Source organism: Silene latifolia, chromosome 11 (genome assembly GCF_048544455.1).
Source record: "Silene latifolia isolate original U9 population chromosome 11, ASM4854445v1, whole genome shotgun sequence".
Lineage (NCBI taxonomy): Eukaryota > Viridiplantae > Streptophyta > Magnoliopsida > Caryophyllales > Caryophyllaceae > Silene > Silene latifolia.
Window position 1 is genome coordinate 150,701,716 of NC_133536.1, and position 10,572 is coordinate 150,712,287.

A 10,572-nucleotide genomic window follows, 5' to 3' on the forward strand; every position below is an offset into this window, starting at 1 on the left:
CGTTTTGGAATGCCTCTTGCCATAGTTAGGCAAGTTTTAATTACATCTTGTGTGCTAGATTTCGTTTTTCTTAGTTTAGGAGGTTGTCGTGTCAGCCTGTTAGCTAATTTAGGCGAGTAATGTCATCCTGAGGAGGCTGACTCAGACTCAGCTAGCTGTCGTGTTAGTCTGTTGACTGATTTAGACATGTGACGCATTGTAAGGAGGGGTGGCTGTGTCACCGTTAGAGGCTAATTTAGACCAGTCGAGTTAGCCTAAAGAGGCTGAACTAGACTCAGCTAGCTGCCGTGTCAGTCTGATGACTGATTTAGGGGTATGACGCAGTTTTTGGACTACTTAACCTTGTTCATGACACAAGGTGTGTTCATCACGTTTAAAGCCAACAGGGGCGTAAATTAGGCAAGTTTATCGTCGTTCTAGGACCAATGGGACGCTTCAGGATTCTGGTAGCTCAGAGATCCCTACGTTCTATATTTGTGTGCATGCATGCTGGGGCCCTGATTAATTGCGATTAGTGCGAGCTACGTCCAGGGGGTGGTATCAGGGGTAGCTGGGTAAGCGTGATTAGCTGTCAACCAGGCTCTCTTTCATATGTTCCACAATCCGCGTGGTGAGGGTGCTCCTAGTGGAGAAAGTAGGTTAGGCATGTTGGAGTGCCATGTGCCTTGTCACCCCGCGTTGGCAGTTGACAGTCCTGCTAGATACACTTTCAACGTACCATAGACATTAGGATTCAAAGTGATGTACTTAGAGAAGCCTGAAAACAGAAAAGTCTATCATAATGATATGAAGTACCTGACGCCATCTCATGGGGTACCAGAGCAATTGTGGTCCCAGGACGCTGTCAGACAACACCATCCAATAGTAGTTTGAAAGTTGAAAGAAAACAAAGATATCAGAAAAGGATATGGAATTGGTAGTATGCCTACTACCGGATTTTTATTTCTCTGCTTAAAATAATTTGGCTTTTCATGGTACATTACTCCGTAAGCTAAAATCTACTTATTATTAAAAGTAATATCTCTTCAGGTGAAGTATGTTCCATGGGCGTTGTATGATTTGACCGTCCATAGTCATCAGTCTGTATGCACAATGGCCAACAACTCCTTCTACCTGGTATGGTCCTTCCCATTTGTAGGCGAATTTACCTGCCTTTCAGTTTTTAGTGTTATGAAACACTTCACGGAGAACCAGGTCCCCTACCTCCAGGAGCATGACTTTCACATTCTGGTTGTAACTTTTGGCCACTGACTGTTTGTAGGCAGCCAGACGTATTTTGGCACTTGCTCGTAGCTCATCTACTGTGTCCAAGCTTCTGACCATCTCTGCATTGTTCAGTTCCCCTGTCATACATCCATACCTGTGAGTGGGAACCATAACTTCTGATAGAATGACTGCTTCCACACCAAACACCAGGCTGAAGGGTGTTTGGCCTGTTGCTATCTTTGGCGTCGTTTCTATCTGACCGTAACACAAGTGGCAATTCATCTGCCCACTTTCCTCCTAACTCTTGTAACCTCCTTCTCAGATTGTCCATGATAATTTTGTTGCTGGACTCAGCTTGCTCGATAGACTTTGGAGTCCTAGGTGCTGATTTTTTCAAGGTGATGTTCCATCTGGCACAGTACCCTTTAGCATCGTTGGAGATGAACTGTGAGCCATTATCACATATGATCTCTGATGGGATACCAAACCTGCAGATGATATTGCATTTTATAAAAGAGATGACTTGTTTGTCCTTTACTTCTGTGAATGCTTCCGCCTCTATCCACTTAGAGAAGTAATATGTCATTGCTAGCATCCATATTCTGTTCCCTGTGACTCTCGGTAAGCGGCCTACTATGGCCATGCCCCATGTCATGAACGGCCAGGGAGAAATGATAGGGTGCAAGGGCTCAGCTGCATGATGGATTATTGGTGCTGAACGCTGGCAGGCGTCACACTTACGTGCGTATTCTGCTGCATCTGCCCTCATTGTGGGCCAAAAGTATCCTTGTCTGAGAGCTTTATTTGACAGACTCCTGCCCCCTGCATGGTTTCCACATTCACCATTGTGGAGAGCATGTAACACAGTCTGCGCCTCCTCCTTGTTCAACCATCGTAAGTAGGGACCTGCCAGTGACTTCCGGAATAGTGTATCATCAATAAGTATAAACCTGGAGGCCTTTACTCTGAAAGCCCTCACTTCTTTCTTGTCATCTGGCAGCTTATTATGACGCAGAGAGTCTAGGTAGGGTTTCCCCCAATCCCAGTCGCCTGCCTGTATAGCGGGTTGGTCAGGTGGCTGGTTTGCCGTCTGAGAACCTTCCCCGGCCTCCGTAGCTGTCTGAACTCCCAATTTATCCTGCTGATCCTCCAGTTCTCCTTTATCTATTTCGTCTGTCTTCTGGATAGAAGGTTCTATCATATGTGCGATAGGGATGCTGGATAGTTCTGTTGGCTTGAACATTGCCCCCAGAGTGGCTAAGGCATCTGCTTCCACATTCTGATATCTTGGGATCTGCTTGAGCTTGCAAGTTTCGAATTTCTGTTTTAACTCCTTCGCTACTTTTAAGTATGCAATCATCATTGAATCTCTGACTATAAACTCATCATTCACGTGGTTGACTATTAGTAGAGAGTCATTGTACATGTGTAGGTGCCTGACTCCTAATTCCAGAGCTAGCTTCATTCCTAATATCAAGGCTTCGTACTCTGTTTCATTGTTGGTTGCCTTGAATTCATATCTTACTGCTTATGCTATCAGATCTCCCAGTGGTGACCGCAGAATCAACCCTACACCTGCCCCCCTTTGGTTGGAAGCTCCGTCGATATGCATCTGCCAGACCTTTGCCTCCCTGTTCTCCTCTAGGGTGAGGATTTCCTCATCCGCCAGATTTTGGATGGCTGGGCTGAAGTCCGAGACAAAGTCTGCTAATGCTTGCGATTTGATTGTTGTTCTGGGGTCATACTGGATATCATATCCACTAAGGTGTACAGACCACTTCGACATTCTGCCTGACAGTTCAGGTTTCGTCATGATAGACTTCAGTGGGTAGTTGGTCACAACGTGTATGGTGTGGGACTCAAAATAGGGGCGCAGCTTATAAGATGCTACTACCAGAGCTAGTACTAGTTTTTCGAGAGATGTGTACCTGGTCTCTGCAGACAGCAGAGACTTGCTTACATAGTATACTGGCCTCTGTTCTTTCTCCTGCTCTCTGACTAGAACAGCGCTCACTGCCACCTCTGTGATGGCCAGTTAGAGGAACAGTGGTTCTCCTGGTTCCGGTTTTGACAGCAGTGGTGGGCTACTGAGGTAGTGTTTCAGCTCTCTGAATGCGTGCTCGTGTTCTGCGATCCACTCGAACTTTTGGCTTTTCCTCAGTATGTCGTAGAACAACCTGCACTTATCTAAGGATCTTGAGATGAACCTGCTCAGGGCTGCTACCTTGCCAGGTAGACTTTGAACGTCCTTAGGCTTTTCAGGTGACTCCAATTGCAAGACAGCCTTAATCTGCTCTATGCTGGCTTCTATCCCTCTTTGAGTTACAATGTAACCTAAGAATTTGCCAGAGGATACCCCGAAGGTGCACTTAGATGGATTTAGCTTCATTTTGTATTCCCTCGGGGTGCTGAATGTTTCTGCCAAATGTTGCATATAATCTTTAGCTTTCTCTGATTTTACCACCATATCATCGATATATACCTCCATAGTTCTTCCTATCTGCTCTTTAAACATGCGGTTAACCAGCCTTTGATATGTGGAACCTGCATTCTTTAGGCCGAATGGCATGACGTTGTAACAACATGTTCCTCTTTCAGACATGAATGTCGTCTTTTTTTTATCTGCAGGATCCATCTTAATTTGATTGTATCCACTCCATGCGTCCAGGAATGTCAGCATCTCATGTCCAGCTGTCGCATCCACCATTGCATCGATGTGAGGTAGTGGGAAAGGATCTTTAGGGCATGCTTTGTTGAGGTCGGTAAAGTCCACACATACTCTCCACTTTCCATTCTTCTTAGGTACCACCACCACGTTGGACAACTACTCTGGATATTTTACCTCTCTTATCTTCTTTGCTGCTAGAAGGCTATCTACCTCTTGATTAATTACCTTATTTCTTTCTGCTGCGAACTTCCTTCTTCTCTGCTGGATGGGTTTACACTTTGGGTCAACACTGAGCTTATGCATTATGATGGACGGATCTATTCCTATCATGTCGGCATGTGACCATGCGAAGCAGTCCATGTTATCTTGCAGAAATTTGATTAGTTGTTGTCTCAAGCTTCCTGTGCATCCAGCTCCAATTAGCACAGTTCTCTCAGGGTGCAGCTTGTCCAGGTTAATTTGATCTAGCTCCTCGGCTGGGGGCTCAATGTATTCGTCCTGGACAGGCTGCTTCTGTAATTGCTATGCTGGAGGACTGGTGGTGCACTTTAGTGCTTTCTTGTAGCCGCCTCTAGCTTCCTTCTGATCCCCTCATATTGTTTCTACCCTCCATGGAGTGGGGAATTTTATGCACTGATGATATGTTGAGGGGACTGCTTTCATTTGGTGCAGCCAGGGTCTTCCCAGAATGACGTTGTAGGTGGAGGGTCCGTCTATGACCAGATACCTGATTTGCTTGTTGACCCCTCCTACATAGGTTGGGATGTCTATCTCGCCTAGTGAGTTGGATATCTCCCCGCTGAAGCCTACCAACGGGATGGTTTTCTTCTGCAAGTCCTTCTCGCTGAATCCCATATTTTCTATAGTTTTCAGCATGATCAGATTCACCAAGCTGCCTGTATCTACCAAGATCTTTCTAATTGTGCAGTTAGCCATTGACAGGGTGATTATGAGTGCATCATGATGTTCCCGTTCGTTATATGTGTCTCCTTCATCAAAGGTGACAGCTGGTAAATCACTGTGAGAAATTCTGCAAGAATTTGTTGGTCTATCTCCTTTAGTACCGGTGGCATGCCTCTTAGCTACCGAGTACGTTAGCCCACTTATTTCTAAGCCGCCTGTTATCACGTTTATGATCTTGGTGCATGTGGGTGGATTTGCAGGTTTCACGGAGCCTACCTTATCCTGCTGCTTGCCCCCACGTGGTAATAGGTGGCTCAGTTCACCTTGTTCTTACAGGCGCTTGATCTCTCTTCGTAGTGTGTAACAGTCTTCAGTGTTATGCCCAATATCACAATGGAACTCACACTTCTTTTTGCTATCTTTTCGCCATGCTTGTTCTTCTACTGGCGGCTTAGGCCACCTTACCCTGTCTCCCATCTCCCTCATTGCCTTCAAGATTCCTCCGGTGCCTGTAGTGAATCCATACTCTGCCAGAGTAGGGAGTTGCTGATTTTCTTCGATTCTGTTGACTCCCCTTCCATATGGCCTATATCTTTCATCCCTCTTACTGGTAGGTTGCTTTCTTCCTGACTTCTCTACGGCTGAGGTACTGGAAACGCTTGGTGTACTAGGTAGGCTAGCTCTGGCTAGTATGTCTTCCTCTAGTCTGATTGCGGCAGCAGCCTTTTCTTGCACTACTTTGAAGCTATGGCAAGGATGCATAGTTAGCTTCTTATACAGGTCAGAATCATGGTGGAGGCCCCTCCTGAAGGCTTCTACTGCTGTCGAAACATCACATTCCCGTACTGTCACCTTCTCATTGTTGAATAAGGTGTTGTATTCTCCGATGGTTTCTCCTGCCCCCTGGACGATTCTGTATAGGTCCCTTGCATGCTTTTGTGGCTTCTTGCTGCTTGCAAACTGTTGGGTGAACGCGTTTACCAATTCAGCAAATGTGGATATCGACCTGTTGGGCAGACTTACAAACCATAGAAGTACCGGCCCCGTTAAGGTGGATCCAAATCCTTTACACATGCAAGCTTCCTTGACTTGCCCTACAGCTATCACCGTCATCATCTTCTATTTGTACTGGCTTATATGGTCAAAGGGATCTGTTGTGCCATCAAAGAGAGGCATATTTGGACTCGTGAATCCCTTTGGCATAGCTGTGATGGATATGGCGTCCACGAATGGCGAGTCGGCATAACTGTCAGGTGCTGCTTTCTCCAGTGGGGGAGGCAGTCCTGGAACTCTGCTTAGCATCTCTCTTAACTCTTAAGTACTGTTGATTTGTTATGCTACCTGAATCAGGGGTTTGCCTGTCAGCTGCTTTCTGATTTAATATGCCGCCTCCTGATCCAAACTCTTGAAGGTTCTGATGTGTCCCAGCAGCGAGGGGGGTTGAAGTAACGATTGTTCCCTACTGCCAGTTTACTTTCTGGTTCCACTCGGATTCTGCTCCAGGTGTCTGGTCAATTGTTGCGGAATTGCTGACAGGGGTGCCACATGTTCGTGCTTCCACACGGCTGGCTGACGGCCAGTTATCCGGTGTGAGGTATCCCAGTCCTTGTGGGGTTATTTTTCCATCTGATGGTACTGTAGCTAGATCCAACCTTGTTACCAGTTCAGCTGGTATCTGCCGAAGTGAATTCCTGCTTCCTGATGCCCCCTGTGTTAGATCTACTAGCGGAGATCTTCCTTCACCTGCCCTGCTTGCTGGGGTGACAAACTGCTGTTTTAGGATATCTATCTGTGCCCATAGCTCTCTGACTCTCTTCCTTGCTTCAGCTTCAGCTTTCTTCTAGTCTTCTCTCATGTTTTTCATAGCCTTCTGAAGGTTCTCTACGCCAGCGAGCAAGATTTACTACTCCCTTATCTGATCTAGCTTGGGTTGTGACAGCAGGAGTTTTAGGAGGCAAAGAGGTTTTTGCCATTGGTGTGGTTCTCGAGGTATGTCCGGGAGCCTGCGTTGCCACTGTCGATGCTGAATTTTGAGTAGAGGTCGGCGGTGGCGACGGTTGTCTGCTCCCTGACATGGCTTCCGATGCTTGCTTATCCATTGCGTACTTAGATTATCAACGATTGACGACCATAATGCCCCCACGGTGGGCGCCAAACTGTTTAGGTGATTTTTACCAAATTGGTTGTTTGAGGTCAATGTGGTCTTACTCGTTGGCTATTCGATTAATCGTTTGTATGATGATACTTAAATAAGGAAATAATGCTCGTAATGTAAATTAACACGTAAGATTTGGTGACGCGGAAAACCCACTGTGGGAACAACCGCGGGAAGGACGGTACCCTGCCAAATATTGCACTAGCTTTGAATAGGAGGATGATTACAATTGAAACGGAATGTAAATCTTGCTAGCACGTAGTATTGTGTATGTGTGATCTTGAATAAATATATCCCCTTCTCTGATTGCTTCCTTGGCTATTTATTGGGTAAGAACATTAGATGTATCCTACCTTGATTATGGTAAGGGAATATAACTTCCATAATAACTCTTTCAATGTTTTGGCCGTCCACCTCAATTCTCCCTAATCTCCCTGACTTCTCTTTCCTAAACTTAGACGCTTCCTTCAATGGGCTTCTGCCTTCTTTTCACGCGCGTTCTGGCCCATTCCCCCTTTCTGGTGCTTACCTCAACCGTGGGCTCCCCTTCTCCTATCCCTTCTCTTATGGTCCACTACTTATTAAGTGGGCCTTTCTTATTACGTGATTTTTAGCCCAAGCAATATATATATATATATATATATATATATATATATATATATATATATATATATATATATATATATATATATATATATATATATATATATATATATATATATATAAAGCATGTATGTTTGTCGTTTGTCGTTTTGCATATAAACATAGTTGGTTGGAAGTGATGAGATACGCATGCGGGTAGTATACGAGTCAGTATGACTCGATCGAGTGGGGGGCACTCGATCTAGTAGGTGAGTGACTCGATCGAGTGGGTTGTTTTTCGTTTCTGGGCAGTAGTCTGTTTTTGGGGACTCGGTCGAGTAGGTTCAGCTCGATCGAGTAAGTTTGAGGATCGATTGAGTATGTTTTTGGATGCTTTCTGGTAAGGTTCTAAAGTCGCGGCACTCGATCGAGTAAGTGGGCAACTCGATCGAGTGGGATGTGGTACTCGATCGAGTAGGTCCTACACAGGTCATTTTTGTGTTTGAGTATAGTATGTGTGTTTATGTTTACCTTTTCTTATATAGTTTCAAGATGCCGCCAAAGAGAAACGCGTTGTATGCCAGGGCTGAGAACATGAGCATAGATGAGATAGTTAAGGTTTTGGAGCACCAAGATGCTCTCACTGAGGCTCTTAAGAAGTTTGGAAAGGACAAAGAGGCGGGTGTGGATTTCGCCAAGATGAGTATAAACATAGCAAGGTTTAACCCAAAGGAGTACATGGGCACTGGTGCGCCAATTCTGCTGGATAATTGGCATAGGGAGATGGAAAACATACTCAATGTGGTTCATTGTCCGGAGGATTTTAGAGTGGAACAAGTTGCGTTCTACTTGAGGGGTGCGGCTAGTGAGTGGTGGGACAAGGTTAGGGAGAGTGCCTTGGACTTCTATGTGAAACAGGGGTTGACTGCTATACCTTGGGGTGAGTTTAAGAGGGCTATGAGATGCGAGTTTATGCCGGAACATGTGCGTAGTAAGCTGAGAGAGGAGTTTGATGACTTCAAGATGACTTCTGATATGACAGTGGCTGAGTATTATCATAAGTTCAACGAGAAGTCTAGGAATGCAGAGGATATGGGGCTGAGCCAAGAGAACTTGGCATTGAAGTTTGAGAAGGGGTTGACACCCAAGATTATGGAGAAGCTACTGGTAGGAGTTCTTACAGATGTTAAGGAGGTGTATGAGCGTGTCGTGAGAGCTGAAAGGTTAGTTGAGATGGCTAAGGAGAACAGAGAGAGAGCTTCTGAGAAGAGAAAGGCTGAGAGTGAGGGTGGTGGTCAGTCTAGTTACAAGAGGGGCGGCCATAACCAGGTGAGAGCTTACTCCTCGGGGTCGGGGTTTAGTGGTAGAGCTTCTTACGGGCGTGGCTGTGGTGGTGGTGGTAGCATCTGGGGTTTGTCTTGCTTTAACTGTGGCGGTGTGGGCCACAAGAGACATGAGTGTACCAGTGTTGTGGTCAGGGGATTTTAGAGGCAGTCACAGGGGAGTTTCTCTCAGGGTCCATCTCAGAGCTATGCTATCAACAGGCCGGCTGGGTCGCGGAATAATCAGGGTGGTCAGAGTAACAATAATGGTTGGGCTAACCGCAATGGCGGCAATTCATATCAGAGACCGACAACGAACAACAACCAGAGGTCGGCTGCTAAGCCGTCTACTTCTGCTAGTACTGTCCAGGGAGGTGGACAAAAGACCAGTGGTAAGCTGTTCATGATGGAGAAGAAAGCAGCTGAGGATAATGCTCACGTTATCACGGGTACCTTTCTTATTAATGGAGTCTTTACCTTTGATTTGTTTGATTCGGGGGCGTCATAGTGGTTTGTATCATTGAGTAATGCTAAGCTTTTGGGTTTGAGAGAGTATGAATCTGTAAAAGAGGAAGTTTTTATACCGTCGGGTGAGTCTGTATCTTGTGGGCGGTTGTATACGGGTGTGTCTATGATAGTTGGGCAGGTTGACCTACCAGTGGACTTGTTAGAGTTTCCTTTGAATGGTTTTGAAATGATAGTTGGTATGGACTGGTTGGGTAAGTACAAGGCTAGAATAGACTGTCATCAAAAGAGAGTCTCTTTGAGAGGTCCTAACGGAGTTAGTGTGTCTTATCGTGGGTGTGTTGTCAAACCCAAAGTTAAGTTGATTGCAGCAGTGACCTTGAAGTCTTATCTGAGGAAGAGCTGTCCATTGAACTTATGCCATGTGAAAGACCAAAGTATGGTGAATCCGACAGTTGAGAAGATACCAGGGGTGGGAGAGTTTCCAGATGTTTTCCCAGATGAGATACCGGGTTTACCACCAAAGAGGGAGATAGATTTCAGTGTGGAGCTGAAATCAGGGACGGGACCAATCTCTAAGGCCCCGTACCGCATGGGTCCTAAGGAGTTGGAGGAGCTGAAGAAACAGCTAGATGATTTGATTGAGAGGGGATACATTAGACCTAGTGTATCCCCGTGGGGAGCACCAGTCTTGTTTGTGAAAAAAGAAAGATGGGAGTTTGAGGTTGTGTATTGACTACAGAGAGATGAACATGGTTACCGTGAAGAACATGTATCCTTTGCCAAGGATAGATGATTTGTTTGACCAGTTGAATAGAGCAACATTCTTTTCTAAGATTGATTTGAGGTCGGGTTATCATCAGGTGAAGATTCGGGAGGAGGAGATACCGAAGACAGCTTTTACATCGAGGTATGGTCACTATGAGTATGTTGTGATGCCGTTCGGATTGTCTAATGCACCTGCAGTGTTTATAGATTTGATGAACCGGGTCTTCAGTCAGTTTTTGGATCGGTTTGTGGTGGTCTTTATCGATGATATCTTAGTCTACTCTAAGACTAAGGAGGAGCATGAGGAGCACTTGAGGTTGGTGTAGTAGACTTTGCGAGACAATCAGCTGTATGCAAAGTTGGCTAAGTGTGAGTTCCGGTTAGAGGAGGTTGCTTTTCTGGGGCATGTGATTTCGAAGAAGGGTGTTGCTGTGGATCCTGCAAAGATAGAGGCAGTTACTTGATGGGAAGCACCGAAGAATGTGGCAGAGATCAAGAGTTTC

The 10,572-nt window shown here is 45.6% G+C and overlaps 2 protein-coding genes across 2 annotated transcripts; both read right to left on the minus strand.

Annotated features, from left to right (window-relative positions):
• Positions 1 to 1,599: 1,599 nt before the first annotated feature.
• LOC141614150 (uncharacterized) lies at positions 1,600 to 2,671 on the minus strand. Its single transcript, XM_074432906.1, has 3 exons — positions 2,113 to 2,671; positions 1,948 to 2,028; positions 1,600 to 1,694 (listed from the first exon to the last, which is right to left on the minus strand). Exons 1-3 carry the CDS (start codon positions 2,669 to 2,671, stop codon positions 1,600 to 1,602), a joined length of 735 nt encoding a protein of 244 aa, XP_074289007.1.
• A 570-nt stretch (positions 2,672 to 3,241) lies between these two features.
• LOC141614152 (uncharacterized) lies at positions 3,242 to 5,851 on the minus strand. The gene is made up of 4 exons (XM_074432907.1): positions 5,386 to 5,851; positions 5,112 to 5,286; positions 4,602 to 4,904; positions 3,242 to 3,521 (listed from the first exon to the last, which is right to left on the minus strand). The coding sequence occupies exons 1-4, from the start codon at positions 5,849 to 5,851 to the stop codon at positions 3,242 to 3,244; spliced, it is 1,224 nt and encodes a 407-aa protein (XP_074289008.1).
• Positions 5,852 to 10,572: the final 4,721 nt, after the last annotated feature.

Excerpts from the sequence above, each read along its gene's own strand:
- LOC141614150 (XM_074432906.1), bottom strand. The coding sequence starts at position 2,671 with ATGAAGCTAGCTCTGGAATTAGGAGTCAGGCACCTACACATGTACAAT. Across the intron at positions 2,029-2,112 it reads ATTCCGGAAGTCACTGGCAG|GGGGCAGGAGTCTGTCAAAT; the intron begins GTCCCTACTTAC and ends GAAACCATGCAG. Across the intron at positions 1,695-1,947 it reads AGATGCAGCAGAATACGCAC|GTTTGGTATCCCATCAGAGA; the intron begins GTAAGTGTGACG and ends TATCATCTGCAG.
- LOC141614152 (XM_074432907.1), bottom strand. The coding sequence starts at position 5,851 with ATGTGTAAAGGATTTGGATCCACCTTAACGGGGCCGGTACTTCTATGG. Across the intron at positions 4,905-5,111 it reads CGAAGAGAGATCAAGCGCCT|AATTTCTCACAGTGATTTAC; the intron begins GTAAGAACAAGG and ends AAATTCTTGCAG. Across the intron at positions 3,522-4,601 it reads GGGGTCAACAAGCAAATCAG|AGGGATAGAAGCCAGCATAG; the intron begins GTATCTGGTCAT and ends TGTAACTCAAAG.